This window comes from Haliotis rubra, unplaced genomic scaffold (assembly GCF_003918875.1).
Source record: "Haliotis rubra isolate DU_JTF1 unplaced genomic scaffold, ASM391887v1 Scf289, whole genome shotgun sequence".
NCBI classification, from domain to species: domain Eukaryota; kingdom Metazoa; phylum Mollusca; class Gastropoda; order Lepetellida; family Haliotidae; genus Haliotis; species Haliotis rubra.
This window is the reverse complement of record NW_025766956.1, coordinates 657,098-678,732: the sequence shown is the minus strand read 5'-3', so window position 1 is coordinate 678,732 and position 21,635 is coordinate 657,098. Positions and strand designations below refer to the sequence as shown.

Here is a 21,635-nt window from a genome sequence, read left to right as displayed (position 1 = left end):
TTGTGAATGTCATCCTGTGATTGACATATAACGTCTTTCAAATCATTCGCTTTAGAGATTTGGTAAATGGAATTTATTAGAATATGCCAATACAAGTGCGCGTGGTTACGTTAACAGCCATCGTGATAAGTGGGTCGAATCTCTGACATCTACCGAGAATAAAATTGACCCCCACCCACTCTCAACAGGTAGTATCCCCTATTACATGTGTAGAACCCAAGCGTGTGATACAGGGTAGAATCTCTATCCAACCGAGTAGAATCAAAACCTATGTCACCCGGTAGAATCTTGGGCAGTGTCACCAATCGCTACCAGAATGTCGGCCTGTATCTAGCCTAGGTACTGTAGAATATTTATTCTTATTATAGGATATTTATATAGCGCACATATCCACACACCCACACACTAGTGCATGCTCAAGGCGCTGGTATTTTTTCCCTCGATCATTGGATGTCAATCTCAACGGCACATCCCATTATCAATCTCAACTCACAGGGGAGTATACAACTCTTGCAGCCACTAGGCGCACCGAGTTATTGTGGCTTTCTCATCCTAACGAGGTACCCATTCACAGCTGGGTGGACTGGGACACATATATAGTCACAGTACTTGTCAATGTTAACTGCACATTGCTGTACCCGCAACTAGGTGTTCGCACGTATTCATGTGGCCACCATCACGGATTCGTGGGTTCTTGTAAGTGCACAGGGTTGTGTACCGTACACTAGGGGTTGTGACTGTTGAACACTCATTCTCACTCAACATGCACATTTACTCTGTTGCATTGTCGCATAATTGTAAGTGCAAAAATATTGAACTTCTTCACAAAAGTAGGTTGGAAATAAAGATACCTTGGGTATTCTGTGTTAATTTACCATTACCATTTCCATAATACATAAAAAAATATATTCTTACATGTATAACATCCCATTTTAGTTAAAACTTGCATGTCGCCAGCGAGGGTGTATATATACTAGGCACATAAAGAAACTGTGCATACAAAAATTTAAAATCTAAATTGATCAAACCTGTGTAGACACATAAGGATTTAAACTCAGAGATTAGTGACATGTATGCAACATACATGCACGCTCCGTGACGTCAGTGGGTTCGTCCTTGAGACGTGCAATACGTTGTTGCACGTGCATTCCGGGAAAGAGAAACAGAGCAAATGAATGCCACACAATACTGTCACTTTGGAAAGCTCAACCCCTGCCCTTGCGATCGTTCAAAAAATTAACGGCTATTGAAACGCATAGCATGCCAAGGCTCACGTCTGCACAACGTCATGAGGCCATTGGGATGGTCCGTGGGGGAATGTCTCAACGACAAGTGGCTGCACATTTCCACTTCCCCCGGAACATCATTTCTGCACTGGTGAGACGCTACCAGAACACAATTGGCATTATCTATCGGCCACGTTCTGGACGTCAACATGTAACAATGCCAAGACAGGACAGATGGATAAGGGTGACCCATCTTCGCCACAGGTTTCAGACTACAGTGATGACTGCCCGATCCAACACAGTTCGACAACGTTACGTCATCACAGGATCAAACCACGACATCCCGCCATATGGCCTATCCTGACACAATGTCATCGACAAGCTCGCCGAATGTGGTGCCGAAATCATGTCCGCAGACCCTTGTTTTGGTGGAGAAATGTTGTTTTTACAGATGAGTCCAGGTTTAACATTTCCCATAGTGATGGACGTCAACGTGCCTATAGACGCATGGGAGAACGTTATGCACAGGCCTGTGTCTTGGAGAGGAATCGCTTTGGTGGTGGTTCCGTGATGCTTTGGGGTTTAATAACAGCACGCCAAAGAACTCCTTTGGTGATTGTTCAGGGCAACTTAACTGGTGTGGGCTACAGGGATCAGATCCTTCGACCAGTGGCAATGCCTTTTCTGCAACGTCATGGCCCTGGGTTAACATTCCAACAGGACAATGCCCGCCCTCATACGGCAAGGGTTGCTATGGATTTCTTGCAACACCACAACGTTGACTTACTGCCTTGGCCTGCAAATTCACCCGGATCTCTCCCCAATAGAGCATGTTTGGGACGAGATGGATCGACGTCTACGCCATCTTCCTCATCCGCCAGATAACGTCCTTGACCTTGCAACACAACTTGAGAGAATCTGGCGTGACATCCCACAAGCCTTCCTTGCACGTTTGATAGGCTCTATGCGTCGTCGATGCACTGCTGTTCTCAATGCCGATGGTGGACATAGCCGTTATTGAGCTTGTGACATGGTTGTTTGACCCCTGTCCCGCTCATGACTCGTGACGTCATTGTGATTGACTTTTCAATTGAAATTCTCCCGACTTGTTATGGTCTCATGATTCCTCCATTAAAGTTTATATGTACCTTTGACATTGTTATTGTACTTATCAACTGGGATAATATTTTGACAATGCACAGTTTCTTTATGTGGCATCACAAATAACACTAAAGTACTGTTTGAAATAGAAAAAAAAACTGTTTTTAGGGTCTTTCTCTGTATCCTAAAATTTGCACAATTGCAATTATCCAGCCTCATGTAAGAATGTCGTGTTTTGATTGGTTCACGTGACTCTGATAAAATACCATGTACACCCGTCACGATCCGCAAGCAGGGAGTACAAAAGTCATATTATCAAGCCACACCTCGGTGACAACGCGAAGTGAGAAAAGCGTGCATCGCCAAGCCTTTAGTAACGTGCACTGCATTGAGGTCAATCGATCAGCTGTTGTCAACATGGCAGCAAGGAAACATTTTGCCATAACAACTGAGAATGAAATTGAAGCAAAACGTTCTAACGTATCTTTTGATTTAGTAAAACATTCGGCTAGATAAATGCGTTATCACATCGTGTCTCGGGAATTACTGTGTTTTATCAGTCCCACGTAAGGTTGTATTCCCGTCGCCTCCGGCTCGGGGAATACAACCTTACGTGGGACTGATAAAACCCCGTATTTTCCACGACACGATGTGATAACTTATAATAGCATATGTTCAGAAATAACCCACATCGGCCTAACTGGGCATTCAGTGGGATGCGTTATAGGATGTCCAGAAAAGCATGTTTACTCGTAAAATGATAAAACTTAGAAAAATATGAATAGCTGCTGAAAACAATAGATCAGACTATAGATTTTTAAAGTTTTTTTTATTTTCCATATTTCATATACAGGCAAACATGTATAGATAAGTTTCATAATAATACAATGGTATATGTATACATGTATGAAAATGTACAGTTGGCTGAAAAAGTATAATTGGCTGGATTAATTTCCAAGTAATAAATGTAATGTTGACCAATATTGAAAAAATATTTGCTCAGTTCCTGCTGATAAGTAAACATATCTTGACATATCATAGTGACGGACAATTTCATTTTAAAAATATTTTAACATTGGTTTGAAACCATTTATGCTGCATCTGTAGATATAATGTTTTACAACTGAAATGATTTCATTAATCGGATTATTGTTTTTTCCTTTCATTCCCAATATAACGATTTTATTCCAGTTGTAACTGTACTGAGTTCGACCATGATTCTATTTCTTTCCATAATTTAAAATCAAATTCACATTCCCATAACATATGATTGATAGTTTCTCTTTCTTGTTCACAAAATGGACATATTGGTGAGGATGTGTATCCAATTTTATAAAGTAGTTGTCTTGTTGGGAGGATATTGTGGATAATTCTATATTGCATATTGCTGCCCACAGGCACAGCGATCATCTCAAACATATTTTATGCTCTTTCATGTGTATCAAATATGTTTCTTTGGATTATCTTATCTTATAGTTTTCATAGCTGATATATCTGATCGTGGTAGCTGGGCATCGCAGGCGAATGTATAACAAGTCTTGGTACATGTCGTCGTAGAGGGCTTTGGCAGGGACCTCACACAATAAACGACCTGCATGGGCCCCTCGCCCTTATTAGCCCGTCCACCCTGCTGTGCAGTTCTGATCACTTGAGACCCCCCCTGGCCGACCAGATGACCCCCTATCCAAAATGAATGAGAAGAGTAAAGCTTAATATTGATGGGTTGGTTTGCTGCCGCTAGCATCTTCCTGAGCACTGCCTGAAACTTGTTAAAGGAGCAGAATTAGTGTGAATAAAGAAATACCCGTCTGTACGTGGTTGCACTGCCAAAAAAAGTGTCAAAGCTTTGACGGGGCACAGTGTGGACTGAGGGACTGCTTGAATGGCGATGCGTGTGCCGCTGCCTTGTTGATCTGTTTTGGAGGCCCGTAGGACCACCTCTACGTAGGATTGGTCGCTAGCAAAAGACATGTCATTCAGCAACACCGCCCGCTGTGACGAGTCGCTGATTGAACCAGCGACTACCTCACTTACCCTGAAAAACCAAAAAAATGTTAGCAGGTACGCCGCTGAAAACATAGAAGCTTCATATGAAGACCTACATACCGTGGGGAGGAGTTGCACAATGCGAGTTAGCAGATCGAGTGTAATAGGGTGACGTGTATCTGGCTGCCTCGATCTCCTGGCCATCCCTGCAATGGCTTTCTGCACTAGAAAGTGGTTAGACATGCACAGCAAGGAATTGAGCTTGTGGATGGTGGATAATGCTGAAATGTAAGAACGGGCCGTGCTGGGAGACCTACTTGATAATGAGAGATAAGCTATAAAATGAAGCATATGATCTAAAGGTACAGGCCATATGTCAGGAAGGGAGTACACCGCCAGAAATAGCCACAGTGACTGAACTGCCGACTCGTAAGTCCTCCAAGTGTTTGCTGCCATCGAGCTTGCTACTACTAGTACTAGACTGTTTGCTTCCGCTGTTAGATGAGTCAGATTTCCGCTGCGATTCCAGAGGCCTGTTGATCCGCCTGTGGGGCTGCTGCTCGAAACCGTGACCACTGAAATCTCGAAAGAGCGTCTGCTATTATGTTGGCTTGAGTAGGTATATACCGTGCTTTGAAGTGTATGTTGTTTTGCAAGTCATATGAGGACCATTCGCCTGAGCAGTTTCATTACCCTTTTCCCTTTGGCAGTGTGCCTATTGATAATACTCACCACACTTGTCACAGAACATTAGTACCCTTTTGGTGGCCAGACTGCTGCCCCATATGCGCAACGCCACAACTATAGGAAAGAGCTCTAAGCACATAATGTCTTTCACCCATCCTTGTTGTATCCATAGATCTGGCCACCTGGCATTGGACCTATGACCTTGGAAATATGCACCCCAACCCTGGGCGCCAGCTGCATCTGTATAAAGTTGGAGTATTGGGGTGGTAACCCAACCCTGTTGTGCCGTTGTGCCTGGCAAGGAACTGAAGCCACAGGTTTAGGTCTTCACGCATACCCGCTGATACCCGTATCCTGTGGTGTGGCTTGAGTGCCCCTCTTTGTGCGTCAATGAGACGCTGCAAGAATGGACGACCCATGGGAATTGCCTTGCATACAAAGTTTAGCTTGCCCACTATTGCAGCGTATGCAGTTTAACTTTCTTGGATGGTGCCTCTACCAGCTACGACAGCTGATGGACAAGTTGTGCTATCTTGTCCGTAGGTATCCTGATTTCACCCCTAGCCATGTCTATGGTGAGGCCCAGAAATGTAAGACAAGTTGTAGGTTGTACTGTCTTCTGGTGAGCAATAGGCACACCCAAATTATCAGCCAGTTGCAAAGAGGTGTTAAGCATGTTGGAGCATTTGCTTAGGTCCACTGTCGCCAGGATAAAGTCATCAAGGTAATGAGCGATGTCCTGGCTGCGTGTAGTGGCCTTGATGGCCCATTCAATGAAAGTGCTGAATGACTCAAATAGGGCACAAGAAATGGAACAGCCAAAGGGAAGACATTTATCAATGTAAACTTTTCCCTGAAACTTAATGCCGAGTAGCTGAAAGTCAGATGGTACCACAGGTAGGAGACGAAAGGCTGATTTGACATCGAATTTTGACATGTACGCACCCCTGCCCAAGCTTTGAATCATGGCTACGGCCTGGTCGAAACTGGTGTACTGCACTGTACATGCTTCCTGTGGTATAAAATCATTGATTAATGAGCAGCCTCACCATGAACTGATGAATCGGGGCCTTCTTAGGCACCAAGCCGATAGGGGAAACTATAAGAGAGTGCTCTGGTCTGTACGGAAATGGGCCCGCCATGCGACCCGACTGAATTTCTTTTTGTGAAATAGCTCTGCCTGCCAGGGTAGATTGACGCTTGAGAGTTTGCGTGGGGACTGTGTTCCTTTTGCCACCAAAAAAAAGACGTGGCGCCATGCCCGCCGATGTTACATGCCGAGCACCTGTGTGCATAACGGCACATCTGACCCCTATCGCAAGTGCTGCGATTAAAGTTTCTACATACCTCCGTGCGCTGCTGAGTGTAGTTGGAGGAACTGGTTGGGTAGGAAAATGCCTGCTGTTTGTGGCTGGGGAGCATTAACTGCAGCCACAGCTGTCCGTCGATGGCACTCCATGACCGAGATGGATCCCTCTCCATTTTTTGCCGAAACTGGACATCGTACTGAGACCAGCAGTCACCACCAAACCGTGAGGCGGCACTGCGGATCGTCTCCATGTACGAGAGCATTTGTTGGATCTTATTTACATCTGCCTGACGCCCTTACCACGCTGATGTATGTCAAGAAAGCAGATGTCCAAGACCCAATGTTTAATTGACAGACAGACTGCTGCTTGGGTTTAAAAACTACCTGTCCTGAAGTGTCAAGCTCCATTGTGAAAATGGAACTCTCCTGTGCTGCCTGGTTCTCTGATGGCAATAGGGACCTCATGTCTATAAATTCCCCACGATGGATTTTTTCCCTCACTGCCTGTTTACATGGAAACTTATAGTCTCCGCCCTGAAGTTAAGTTGTTGATTTGTCAGCGTCTCTGCATTAACCAGTGACTCCGGATTAGGGAAGGGTTGCCCCTGTGTGCAGAAGTTTGGCATAGAGGTGGGGACCTGCAGTGGCTGTAACTCAATATCAGGCCTATCACAGCTTGGGATCAACAACTCCGGCAAAATATTAATGTGCCCAAAGGGAGACCTACCTTGATTGGTGGATGACGGAGCCATCGGAGTGATGAAGCTTGGCTCCAGCAGGGGTGTCACATTGATGGTGGTTGTCGGGGAAACCTCATGTGGTATGGTCTCAGAAGGTGGTGTGAGTTGGTTGGCCTGAGGGGCAGCGCTCCCGGGGACAACACCAGATGCGTGTGCCCCCTTTGCCTGGCGCCTGGCAACCTTCGAGCGTCCCCTGACCACAGCGTGGTTGATGGCTGCCTTACTCTTGGGTGGCATGACGAGTTACTCGGAAAGAAAGTTGAACAATTATTTAAATCGATCAAGAATGCAGAAGAAAAGGACGGAAAGCCAGAGCGGATGCGAATTAAGTGTTAGGTTAATACAGAATTTTTACGATGTACCGAAATTTGAGCGAGAATCAAGAAATTATTAGAGATGAATCAAGATGGTGAACCTGTCAGGACAGCATGCAGAATAGAGAGGTAACGGATGTGACATGACGTATGACTGCGGATGTGACATCACTCCGGAAGTGACGTAGCTGCTATTATGGAATGCGGAAATAATACACTGCCATGTGCGTTGCTACACTGGATACTTATCGTAAGCTAAGTGTATGAAGCTATGCGAAGGAATTGTAAATGCTGCTCATCACCCATTTTAGCAGAATATGCCACCTTATTACCTGAAGGTTGAGACAGATGTTTAATGAAATACACGGCATACCATGTTAGCTGCAATGCTGAAACGAAGGTGATTAGAAATGACACAATTCGAGGTGAAGTTAAACGTTACATACCCGAGTGTATTTCACTTGCCCGAGAAGTGTTAGAGCTGTGCGAATGTAAATGCTGCCTATAAACCCATTTAGCAAAATAATGCTAAATGTCATTATAGTGTTGGTGAGACTCAATGGTAGCTACATCCTTAATAAATTCAGCATTAAAAGTTATTATTTTTTACGTCTGCTATCGTTTATAATGAAGCTAAGTCTAATTTCAAAATGGGCTTTTAAAAAGTGTCATTTGTAATACAATATCATCGCACATTAATCTGCATAAAGCCATGGTCTGTTCTAAATAAGTCGCATTGTTCATTTCTGCACTGATCTCTCCTCAGTAAGGTCCTTCCTTTACATTTCCTATCTCCCTACCTCTCATACTGTAGTTAGGCCGAATTTAGTTCAACAGATATTTCACACTTTCATATATTAACTACCTAAATTGTAGATATAAATGTGAAAAAACAGTTTTTCTCTATTTCCGACAGTACTTTTGTGATAGTGAATGCTATATTCTATGCATCATGTAGAAGATACGATGCTGAATTTTACTGTGAGGTAGTCATTTAACCTAATATTTGAGGGTAATAGTTAAATTTTAATGAAATTCCACTGTCGCCAATTCTTTTGTATGTTATGTTTTGTATTTTTACGTTATTTTATGTAAAATACACTAGAATATACCCACACTGCTAGTAACTGCTGTTTATTAACAAACCATAAGACATTATCCTATCATTCTGTGCAAAAGTCAAGTAAATAATACTTGTCGTTGTCATATCGAAGAAATTGTGTTCAAATAAAAAAAGAAAAATCCGATTTCCATGATCACAAATGTGCACAATGATTGAGTGAATGAGAATGAGTGAGAAGCATTGTCGGCGTAGTGTGTTATTGAGCCCTAGTGCCACTTCACTGCTCAACATCTGGATCCGCTCGCTGACTGTCTGGCTTGTTGTGGCGAAACTAATTAGTGCTATTCACATCTGATTTCCCTGGCAGGTTTCCGGGATGACAGGAAACTGTCTGGTCATACAGACATGTCCTGATTTTTAATACATGGATAACAACTTCTATTTTATTCTTTATACGACGTTTCAGAGCTAATTCATGTTCCTTTATCAGTTGAATGCTGAGTCAGTACAAAGAGTGAATATATCTAGATTAAAACATGTTTACACAATGCAAGGAGGGAGAATGTAGTGCTCATGTTCGTCCAACTTCTAAATGCCTTTCCAGATTGTTTAATTGTGTCATAAAGATCAAAGTGGAAAGAGAGCAGGTGTGAATACATATCATATATTGAAACATTTTACCGTATATTACCGCAGATAAGCCGACCCCATAGATAAGCCGACCCCTTAACTTGACCCTTAAAATCAGGTCAAAATTGTATTTTTCGTACATAAGACGATCCCCCGCGATGGGGTCCTAATTGTGGCAAACTCAGACCACAGACAACTGGCAGTTACCGGTAATTACAACTTCAGTCCACATTATTCAAAGAATTCACAATCATATTGTGTCTACTCACGCCTCGAAATGAAGTGTAGTTGACAGAAAATGGATGATATGTTTTGTTTTACTAAATATCATGCTTATTGAAGCAGGACGATCACATGTCAACAAACTGGCTTGCTTATTTTACCCCATTCCATGTGCGTACAACTTCCACTTACCATATTTGTGAGGACACGTTTTTCTCTCCAACCATGATAGCACCAATTTGAAATATTATCAACAATCACGAACTGATTACTGCTCATACAACTTCCGCTTTACCATGTTCATGAGGGTCCGTAACCTTTGTGTTGATTATGTATATTTTACATTTATAGAACAAAACCTGTAATTAAAATTACACAATGCTAGGATGTTTCTTTGGGTTGAATAATAGTTTTATGTATTAAAATTCATCCTATTATATTATTGTGTATGTTTTAACTAAATCACCGGTTGATCGCTGGGGAGCGTGTACACAGCTGATTGCTATTTCCAGCTGTATATAGAAGACAAATACACAGAGTGATCTTAATCCCTGCAAATAATACAATGCCCAGCAAAAACAAATTAGAACTTAAAAGGTAAATAATCTTGTCTAGTGATGTTTAGTTGCAAATTTGACGTCTTTACTGACAAAGTCGTCTTCTCTTGTTTGTTTGTTAACGCGGAGCGATATGATGTCGTTTTCTTACCCCCTGGAAAAAAGTTTGATGAAAGAGTAACCCATAGATAAGCAGACCCCCTTCTACAGACTGCTTTTTTTGGTCGTCAAAATTCAGTTTATCTATATAATATACGGTAGGTCATTTTGTTGCAAGTGTCTTTTATGGCCCGTTGCCGGCATGTACATTTATATTTTATCAACATATGTATGAATTCTTTGTATGTACGAGATGAGACATACCTAAACAAATTCTCTTTCTCATATCATTGTGATGTTTAATTTTACACACGCAAAAATATTCACATTGCGGGATTATATATTATTGACAATAACAGATTGTAAAGCAGAAATTACTTGCATGCGTTATAATCTTCTATGAAAGTAACTCTTTGCTGATACATTGTTAGTGTATACTGAATGTTTTAAAGAAAGTACTAATACGCGAGTCTATGAGTAACATAGAGCAGATTCATAGTGTAACATTAGATTGTAGGAAAAAAAATATAGAACAAACTTAATGGATAACAACTTCTTTTTATTCGTGAGTGCGACGTTTCGATACAGATTCTTGTACCGTTGTCAAGCATAATGGAACATGAAGAAGGGGGGAAGTGTTTATATACTGGATGTAACAATGTAACAAAGAAAACAACATAATTAACATAATTGGCTACCTGAGTGAAAGAACATCAGACCTCTGTTACCAATTCCGACAGCAAATCAGCCATTTCTGACCACATCAAAGCAAGCCCCAATCATCAAATAGAGTGGTCTGACATCACCATTCTCTCTAACAAACAAACAGACTTCACTAAACGCAAGCTCACCGAAGCCATCCACATCAAACGCCAACAGCCCACCATCAACCGAGAGCAAGGATACTTCATTCCATCCGCTTATGATGCACTCATGCACCAAGCCCAATCTACTGTATAAACTCTGCTGTATAAACATCTCATTATTATTTGTACATCATTGGCTTCCACGCCTGTCCTTTGTTTACTCTCTGGCTTCATCAGTTTTCTGCCTAGCCAATTATGTTAATTATGTTGTTTTCTTTGTTACATTGTAACATCCAGTATATATACACTTTCCCCTTCTTCATGTTCCATTATGCTTGACAACGGTACAAGAATCTGTATCGAAACGTCGCACTCACGAATAAAAAGAAGTTGTTATCCATAAAGTTTGTTCTATATTGTACTTCCCAACTTCTAAAATGCCACTCAAAGAAGTTGTAGGAAAAAAAGTCCTTGGTAAAAAGTCCTCGATACAAAAGTACCGGAAAAAAAGTCCTATTGTAATAAAAACCTATTTATTCATCAACTTTGAGGTCAAAGATTTTAGGAAAAACATTGATAACTCACACATATGGGTTATTAAATAGATTAAATGATCTTTTATCTGTTTAATGACACTTATAAAAACATGAAGTACTCACATACAAAGGGTGATTTAAAGGACGATTAAATATTTAGATAGGTCTTTGATCAACTTGGTTGGTTATCATCACCCGTGTGTCTGGCACATAATTGAGTAGTTCAGTTACACAAAAACTGTCACCTGTGATATATGTTTACATATAGTTTGTCACTTTGTTTCATCTAGATTTAATGCTGCAAACATACGCTATCTCACTCTCACACACACACACACACACACACTAACACACTATCATACTCATGTGCACGCGTGTGCGCACACACACACATTGTATACTACATTGTATCTAGACATGAAATAAAGAGTCACGTGATGGGATGTGATCAAGTTTCCCAAATAGAATGTTTGGTATATCAATGTTCAGTTTTGAGACTGAGTGATCATTTGTTATCTATGACTATTCGCATCATGAGATACCTGTCACAGAGGAAGGGACAATATCATGTCGTTATGGCCTAAATTTCTGAAGAGCATGTTTGGTTACTCAGCAGCTTGGGTAGCGATTGATTATTGGCTATATTGTTGACCAATCCATATGCTGGGTCAACTGCATCTATCATGTAACAGTTTGTGTATTGTAAACATACATAATCGTAACGATGTATGAAATATACACATAAGACAAATAGGAGTAGATAGATGCTAAAAATGACGGCAAGCTTGATATAAGTCACTCGCATAGTATTGTGTTGTAAAAGTATAGCGAGGATTATTGCAATGAAATTGTCAGTGGTCATATGTACCATATGTGCACAGTCATAATTAAAACTTCAGCAGCAAATGTACTTTCTCAGCAGAGTACAGATTTAAGTACTTTTGTTAGGTTGAGTCCCCACCAGGATTCAAGCCCACACTCTCAGTGGCTGACTGGGTTAGATCACTGACTTTGTGTGCTGGCGATTAGACACTGAAGGTAGGGGTTCAAATTTTGGACGAGATTCAACCCAATGAAAGTACAAGAATCTGTACTTAACTGAGAAAGTGTAATCCCAAACATAACATCTGTTACATTTGACCGCGTTCTACATGCCTTGGACCTAGTTGGTGATAGATCCCTGTCAAACGAGGCCAAGCTGGACTTTTAAGTGCAACTTTGAGAGTTGTTCAGTTAGATTCAAGGATTTCATGGATTTGTTGAACCCTTTAGATATTTATAACTTATATTTTGTTAATTTTTTGGATTTGTTTGAGATTATTCATTAGCCTGTGAGAAATTCATTTATACCATTTGCCAGTTAACAATACTCAATTCTATATCCTAAACGCTGGGCATTATTTCTTCACATGCAATAAATACACAGAATAAAGACAAAAATCATTTCTATTTAAAGGGGTTTAGTATCAACACAGTACTATGGGGATGTGCATCCTTCCCTAGCAATGATCTACACAAATTGTTAAAGTCTATTCATGATTACACAATAAGATCTGATTGATTTGATGTTTCGTAAATATTTGATATTGACTGCCAAACAAACGAATCAATATTCATGCATTGCTGATAAATAAGACTTGTAACAATGTGACATCTGTTTCTAGATTTACTTGTACCGTATATAACCGTCTATAAGCCGAATTTTGAGGATAAAAAAGGCAGTCTGTAGAAGGGGTTAGGCTTATCTATGAGTTACGCTTTATTCAAACTTTTTCCAGGGGTAAGAAAACATCGTATCACTTCACGTGAACAAACAACAGAAGACATTTTTGTCAGTAAAGACGTCAAATTTGCAATTAAACATCACTAGACAAGATTTTTTACCTTTTAAGTTCTAATTTGTTTTTGCTGGGCATTGTATAATTTGCAGGGATTAAGATTATCGTGTGTATTTGAGCCGGAAATAGCAATCAGCTGTGCACACGTTTCCCGGCGATCAAGTTCAAACATACATAATAATATAACGGGATGAATTCTGATGCAGTCATCAGTAAATATAATACAGAGTGCTATTATTTAACCCAAATAAATATATCCTAGCATTGTGTAATTTTAATTACAGTTTTTGCTCTATAAATGTAAAATATATATAATCAACACTAAGGTTATACGGACCCTCATGAACGTGGTAAGCGGCACATGGAATGGGGTAAAATAAGCAAGCCATTTAAAATCACATTTTACTGATGTTACTGTAAACTAGCAGTCCATGGATAACAAGGCTGTAATCAGTTCGTGATTGTTGAATGGGGTAAAATAAGCAAGCCAGTTTGTTGACATGTGATCGTCCAACTACAATATGTATGATATTTAGCAAAACAAAATATATTATCCATTTTCTGTCAACTACACTTCATTTCGAGGTGTGCGTAGACACAATATGATTGTGAATTCTTTGAATAATGCGGACCGAGGTTGTAATTACCGGTAACTGCCAGTTGTCTGTGGTGAATTGTGACTCTTGTCACAGGGTAGAATTGTGACTCTTGTCACAGGGTAGAATTGTGGCTCATGTCACAGGGTAGAATTGTGGCTCATGTCACAGGGTAGAATTGTGGCTCATGTCACAGGGTCACAGGACTCTTGTCACTAGAGAATTGGCTCATGCTCACAGGGTAGACAGGGGTAGAATTGTGACTCTTGTCACAGGGTAGAATTGTGGCTCATGTCACAGGGTAGAATTGTGGCTCTTGTCACAGGGTAGAATTATGACTCATGTCACAGGGTAGAATTGTGGCTCATGTCACAGGGTAGAATTGTGGCTCTTGTCACAGGGTAGAATTGTGGCTCATGTCACAGGGTAGAATTGTGGCTCTTGTCACAGGGTAGAATTGTGGCTCATGTCACAGGGTAGAATTGTGACTCTTGTCACAGGGTAGAATTGTGGCTCTTGTCACTAGGTAGAATTGTGGCTCATGTCACAGGGTGTGGCAGACTAGGTAGAATGTCACAGCTCTTGTCACTAGGTAGAATTGTGGCTCATGTCACAGGGTAGAATTGTGGCTCATGTCACAGGGTAGAATTGTGGCTCTTGTCACTAGGTAGAATTGTGTCACAGGGTAGAATTGTGACTCTTGTCACTGGCTTGTGGCTCATGTCACAGGGTAGAATTGTGGCTCTTGTCACAGGGAATAGAATTGTGGCTCATGTCACATGGGTAGAATTGTGGCCTCTTGTCACAGGGTAGAATCGTGGCTCATGTCACAGGGGTAGAATTGTGGCTCATGTCACAGGGTAGAATTGTGGCTCATGTCACAGGGAATTAGAATTGGGTGAATTGTGGCTCATGTCACAGGGTAGAATTGTGGCTCATGTCACAGGGTAGAATTGTGGCTCATGTCACAGGGTAGAATTGTGGCTCATGTCACAGGGTAGAATTGTGTCACACAGGGTAGAATTGTGACTCTTGTCACTAGGTAGAATTGTGGCTCATGTCACAGGGTAGAATTGTGGCTCATGTCACAGGGTGGGGAAGTGTGGCTCATGTCACTAGGGTAGAATTGTGACTCTTGTCACTAGGTAGAATTGTGGCTCTAGAATGTCACAGGGTAGAATTGTGGCTCTCATGTCACAGGGTAGAATTGTGGCTCATGTCACAGGGTAGAATTGTGACTCTTGTCACAGGGTAGAATTGTGGCTCATGTCACAGGGTAGAATTGTGGCTCATGTCACATCGTCACAGGGTGGAATCACAGTGGCTCATGTCACAGGGTAGAATTGTCACAGGGTACTCTGTCACAGGGTAGAATTGTGGCTCATGTCACAGGGTAGAATTGTGGCTCATGTCACAGGGTAGAATTGTGGCTCATGTCACAGGGTAGAATTGTGGCTCATGTCACAGGGTAGAATTGTGACTCTTGTCACAGGGTAGAATTGTGGCTCATGTCACAGGGTAGAATTGTGACTCTTGTCACTAGGTAGAATTGTGGCTCATGTCACAGGGTAGAATTGTGGCTCATGTCACAGGGTAGAATTGTGACTCATGTCACAGGGTAGAATTGTGGCTCATGTCACAGGGTAGAATCGTGGCTATTGTCACAGGGTAGAATTGTGGCTCTTGTCACGGGGTAGAATTGTGGCTCATGTCACTGGGTAGAATTGTGGCTCTTGTCACAGGGTAGAATTGTGGCTCTTGTCACAGGGTAGAATTGTGGCTCTTGTCACAGGGTAGAATTGTGGCTCTTGTCACAGGGTAGAATTGTGGCTCATGTCACTGGGTAGAATTGTGGCTCTTGTCACATGATAGTATCGTGGCTCGTGTTACTGGGTAGAATCGTGGCTCGCATCACTGGGTAGAATTGTGGCTTGTGCCACAGGATAGAATCATGGCTTGTGTCACTGTGTCACTCTGTCTTCTTTTCAATTCTATCAAAGGATGACACTTTGTCACAGCCTGTGAAGCTGTGAAACATTGGAAGGGATCTACTTTTCGCAGGACCCAGACCTGATGCAAGTTCATGAATTACACTATAGCGGAAGTGTTTTCCGGTACCAAACCCCACCCATATCTCTTCAACATTGAGAATGCTTGTTGCAGCTATGGTCAACACAACCACATCAGTGTCAACAGTATGGCTGTAAAACATCTTCCATCCTTTATGAGAAGCATCAGACAAGTGAAGCAACTTTCTTTTATCTGCCTCTTCATAGTTACAGGGGGCCAATTCCAAAAGGTCTTCTGGTTGATAGGACACCACATACTAGTATTCACCAATTGGGCTGATGACTTGTTTGTTTCTACCAAGGCTATTTTCTGTGCAAGGAAAGCAAAAAGTAATTTCTTGTTGGCATCACACCTCAGGAATTTTGGCCAGTTCTGACGAACATATGAATTGGCTTCCACTCGTCGTCGTTTTCCACTTCCTCTTTTTGTTCTTGCACTGGATTTTACTCTGTCAGTTTTGTATTCATCCCAGACAATATCCACTCTCTGATTAGTGTCCAGAAGAGTCTGCAAGTACTTCAAGAACACAATATAAGCATATTTATCAAATGCTATTTGAGCTGCTGGTTTTAGCATGTTTATTACTGCAGCTCCATCAAGGATTGATACGTTAACATCTGGTTTTGAGTCAGCTGGTGGTGAAATTTCTTCAAATCAATTGAGTAGAACTGATTTTGGATATGGAGTTAGAGAACCTTGATGAGATATAGATGGTGGGCAAGACTGATTTTGATGTCTGAAAAACTCATCCAGGTTTCCATCCCTTTACTCGTCTGTATATATCTTGTCTTCATGGAAGAAATTCTACATCCGTATTGTTGACACTGGTGTGGTTGTGCTAGCCATAGCTGCATCAAGCGTTCTCAATCCCTTTCAATTTTTCACTTTTTGGAAAATTCATTTTTCTCCCCACTTCCCCCCCCCTAAAATGAAAAATGGCCCAAATCTGCGAGGCTTCTCGTATTGAATTTGCAAAGAAATGATAAAAATATATTAGATCATGGGGTGATGTCATACTTCTTTTAATGATGCAGTCTATATGGTGGTCATTTTGAAAAATGGCCGCTAATTTTCCCATTTTCGGGTAGTCATGATATATATTGACTTCCGTAGACCTAACTGTTAAAGATAAAAAGCATGTATATATGGAAAATGATCAGCTATGAATTTCCTACAATTTGATATATGACTTATGAGAATTGGAGAATTTTAAAAGAAGTTATGATGAAAATAGTTGAAAAATTAATTTTTTCACTTTTTCCCTCCCAAAATATGAAAAGTATAAGAAATCTGCAATCTTTATTTAATAAGAAAGGGTATAAGCTACAATCATGCCAAATTTCATGCTTGTAACACACAGTGCACAATTTGATCACTTATCCGCTGGGCTATTTGTCTTCTTCTTGTAAATGTTGTAGACACAAGTAACCATGGCAACAGAGAAAAAGGTGGTAATGGTTACTGGAGGCACAGGTCTTGTGGGCAAGGCCATAGAGAATGTTGTCTCAAAAGAACTGAAAAGGGATGACGAAGAGTGGCATTTCGTGTCGTCAAAAGATGCAGATCTTTCGTGAGTACAGCTATATTTTTAAACTGAATGGGGCCCAGGTGGCCCAGGCCAAGCACTGCAATTTATTGTTCAGAGTTGTGCCATGTGTTTGGAATACTGGTTCACTGTGACCATGTTTGTAGGTTTGGAAGCGTATTCATTTATCCAAGGGATAACAAAGAAGGGGCGATGGGCTAGTCTAGTGGTTAAAGCATCCACTTGTCACCCCGAAGACCTGGGTTCGATTCACCACATGGGTACAATGTGTGAAGCCCATTTGTGGTGTTCCCCGCCGTGATATTGCTGGAATATTGATAAGAGTGGCATAATACTAAACTCACTCACTCACTTTAACAAAGAGGGCTTGGCAGGCAAATTGGGGTAATGTCATTTATTATTGTTCCTTTTTTCAGAAATGTTTTAATATTTTATTTTGAGATTGTGTTCAATGCAAGTGTATAAAGCTAAGCGCAAAAATATCCCATTTTGGGAACTATTTTCGGTGAAATCCAGGTTATGTCTAGCATGCCTACAAGACATTAATTATTACTTAGGGACCGTTCATAATTTATGGCAAGGTGTGGTGATGATGATTTTTATGCAGAAGCATGTACTATATGAATGACACCCCCTAAAATTTACGTACAAAGTAAGTGACCCCCCTTGCATATCATTTACAAAGTCAATGACTCCTCCTTCCCATAATTTTTAAGCATAAATCTTAAATATTTTAATGTACAAAATGGGTGACCCCTCCTTAAAATCATCATCACTCTCTCTTGCCATTAATTATGAACGGTCCCTTTTAAACATTGACATGAATTTGGAAACTGTGCTGCAGACTTGGGACCCAATATTGGTCTCTGAGTAGTTTGTGATGAATTGCTTAAGGCTTCCTCCAACAGCTGACAAACTGTGGTATAATTTAAGACTGTTCAAGGTGGTGGTAAAATTCCTCACTATTTGTTCGATTCCCCACATGGGTACAATGTGTGAAGCCCATTTCTGGTGTCCCCCGCTGTGATATTGCTGGGATATTGCTAAAAGCGGCTTAAAACTAAACTCACTCACTCCTCACTATTTGGATTGTGTTCTTTGTTACGTTGTGTATATTAATGAAGAATATAACACCTTTTTATGCCTTACCAGCAGTACTGATTGTTCAAAATTATATTTTTCAGAGACCTTGCACAGACTGAAGCATTGTTTCAGAAGATAAAGCCAACCCATGTCATCCACTTGGCAGCTCTTGTTGGAGGTCTGTTCCGCAACCTCAAGTACAATCTTGACTTTCTGGTATGTTTTGCTCATTTTGACCACAAATTTATGATCATTCTGGAAAGGATATATTTGGGTGTTTTTGTTTTTGTGTCCAGGGGACTATCATTTTCGGGTTCATGGGAATGGCACCCCGAGTATAACTTGTGTGATGTGTCATGCGTCGAAGACTTTGAAGCAGAAGAGTATGTAGTGATATTGAAGAAAATAGACCATTGACACCCAGAAGTTTCATTATATGACCAGAATTTAGGGTAGGTGGGGTCACCTGGAATGTTCGCTCATCATGTTGAAGGTTGGTGTGGATTTCTGGTGTCTCCTTTCATAATATTGCTGGAATATTACTAAATATATCGCTAAACTATCACCTTGTAGAAATATTATTGCCACTACATGTCATCGACCACTACAGGCCTAATCCTACTGTTAATAAATATGAAAGGTATTTTCATCATGTTACTCAAATAATACAATTACAACTTAATTGTGTTCATTTTTAAATAAAAATTCAAGCTTACACATTTATGATTGAAGGAAGCAAAAACTGAGTCAATTCTTTCCATTTGTAAGATGTCACTATATCCACTTACCTATATCTTAAATGTTTTTATTTTTACGTAATCCGAAAATTATCAGAAAAAGATCTTTTTACTAATATATATGGCCACCCATTTCCCGACAACAGTGGCTTTCTGCTCAGTAACATGACACAACACCAGGAAATACGTCTGTTTTTGAAGCCTAATGCAGTCGAACCTCGTTTATCCGGACATTTTGGTTACACTCGGAAATAGGGTTTGGTTACACTCGTATAGCAAGGCGTCCGGTTAACTGGATCAAACTGCATCAAATTCCACAGCTCAGCTTAATCCTAATCCTAAGTAACATGTGTTTTCGTTACTGATGAGATGTTCTCGCACCTGCCACAACTGAAGTGACACGCGTCCCTAGTGTTTTAATGGGTAATTAATCAATTCACATTAAACACCTGCCGAGAGATTAACACGCGTCCCTAGTGTTTTGATGGGTAATTAATCAATTCACATCAAACGCCTGCCGAGAGATTAACAATGAATACACTTAGTCGTGCGGTAAACAATACTGACGTGAAACATACACATGCACATGTGCACAGATAATTTTTAAATGGAAATCTACGGGAATGGTTTGAAACTTCTCCGTCCGGGTCCGGAAGCGCGGGGCCAGCTAAGCGAGTACAATTACTGAACGGATATGAATAAGGGTTTTGTTTCAAAAGAAGGGGTTGTTTGTGTGTACATATTTCAGATTTTATCATTTTATCCAATGACAAAACCAATCCTTGTACTTTATGTGAGCTTTTTCTTTATGGTAACATTTCATTCCATAATAGTCACTACTATGTGAAGAAACAAAACCGTCCACTGGTGGGGGGGTAGTGGTGATGCTGTTTTCCTGTTTGTTATTTGTTTGTAAAGAAATGTTGCCAGTCTTACACGATATCTTAGATAATACAGCATATTTCCTGTTCATTAGTTTGTAAAGGTTGTAAACTGGCTTCCTGGTGATATATCATTGATAAATATGGAATTGCAAAGGAAGGCATACCAGCAGAAATGTCTTCATAGTACCATTTTATTCAACATCTTACCATCCATCATGTTGCGGATATTTTCTGTGTTCCAGAGGGTGAACAATCAGATCAATGACAACATCCTCCACACCAGCTACAAGTCTGGAGTGAAGAAAGTGGTATCATGTCTCTCCACCTGCATCTTCCCCAACAAAACCACATATCCTATTGATGAAACCATGGTAAGATAAACCACATATCCTATTGATGAAACCATGGTAAGATAAACCACATATCCTATTGATGAAACCATGGTAAGATAAACCACATACCCTATTGATGAAACCATGGTAAGATAAACCACATATCCTATTGATGAAACCATGGTAAGATAAACCACATACCCTATTGATGAAACCATGGTAAGATAAACCACATACGCTATTGATGAAACCATGGTAAGATAAACCACATACCCTATTGATGAAACCATGGTAAGATAAACCAGATATCCTATTGATGAAACCATGGTAAGATAAACCACATATCCTATTGATGAAACCATGGTAAGATAAACCACATATCCTATTGATGAAACCATGGTAAGATAAACCACATACCCTATTGATGAAACCATGGTAAGATAAACCACATATCCTATTGATGAAACCATGGTAAGATAAACCACATACCCTATTGATGAAACCATGGTAAGATAAACCCTACCCTATTGATGTGGTAAGATAAACCCCTACCCTATTGATGAAACCATGGTAAGATAAACCCCCTATCCTATTGATGAAACCATGGTAAGATAAACCACATATCCTGAGACAGACCCCCAACCCCACTGATGACACTATGGTGAGACAGACCCCCAACCCCACTGATGACGCTATGGTGAGACAGACCCCCAACCCCACTGATGACGCTATGGTAAGACAAACCCCAAACCCCACTGATGACACCATAATAAGGCTGGGACCCCCAACCCGTCTGATGACACTATGGTGAAACAAACCCCCAACCCCATTGATGACACCATGGTCAGAAAAACCCCAACCCCACTGATGACACTATAGTGAAACAAACCCCCAACCCTACTGATGACACTATGGTAACACAAACCCCAACCCCACTGATGACACAAACCCCCAACCCTCACTGATGACACCATGGTAAGACAAACCCCAACCCCACTGATGACACACCATGGTAAACAAACCCCCACCCCACTGATGACACTATGGTGAGACAGACCCCAACCCCACTGATGACACTATGGTGAGACAGACCCCAACCCCACTGATGACACACTGATGGTGAGACAGACCCCAACCCCACTGACCCCCCCAACCCCACTGATGACACTATGGTGAGACAGACCCCCAACCCCACTGATGACACTATGGTGAGACAGACCCCCAACCCCACTGATGACGCTATGGTAAGACAAACCCCAAACCCCACTGATGA

At 41.1% G+C, this 21,635-nt stretch overlaps 1 protein-coding gene across 1 annotated transcript in view; it reads left to right on the top strand.

Annotated features, from left to right (window-relative positions):
• Positions 1-21,635, top strand: part of LOC124281739 (GDP-L-fucose synthase-like) — a 31,580-nt gene that overhangs the window by 108 nt on the left and 9,837 nt on the right. Inside the window, exons 2-4 of the mRNA XM_046717710.1 lie at positions 17,199-17,350; positions 18,511-18,625; positions 20,273-20,401. Coding sequence (XP_046573666.1) covers positions 17,211-17,350; positions 18,511-18,625; positions 20,273-20,401 — 384 coding nt within the window. The 5' untranslated portion in view covers positions 17,199-17,210. The remainder of the gene's footprint in view (positions 1-17,198; positions 17,351-18,510; positions 18,626-20,272; positions 20,402-21,635) is intronic.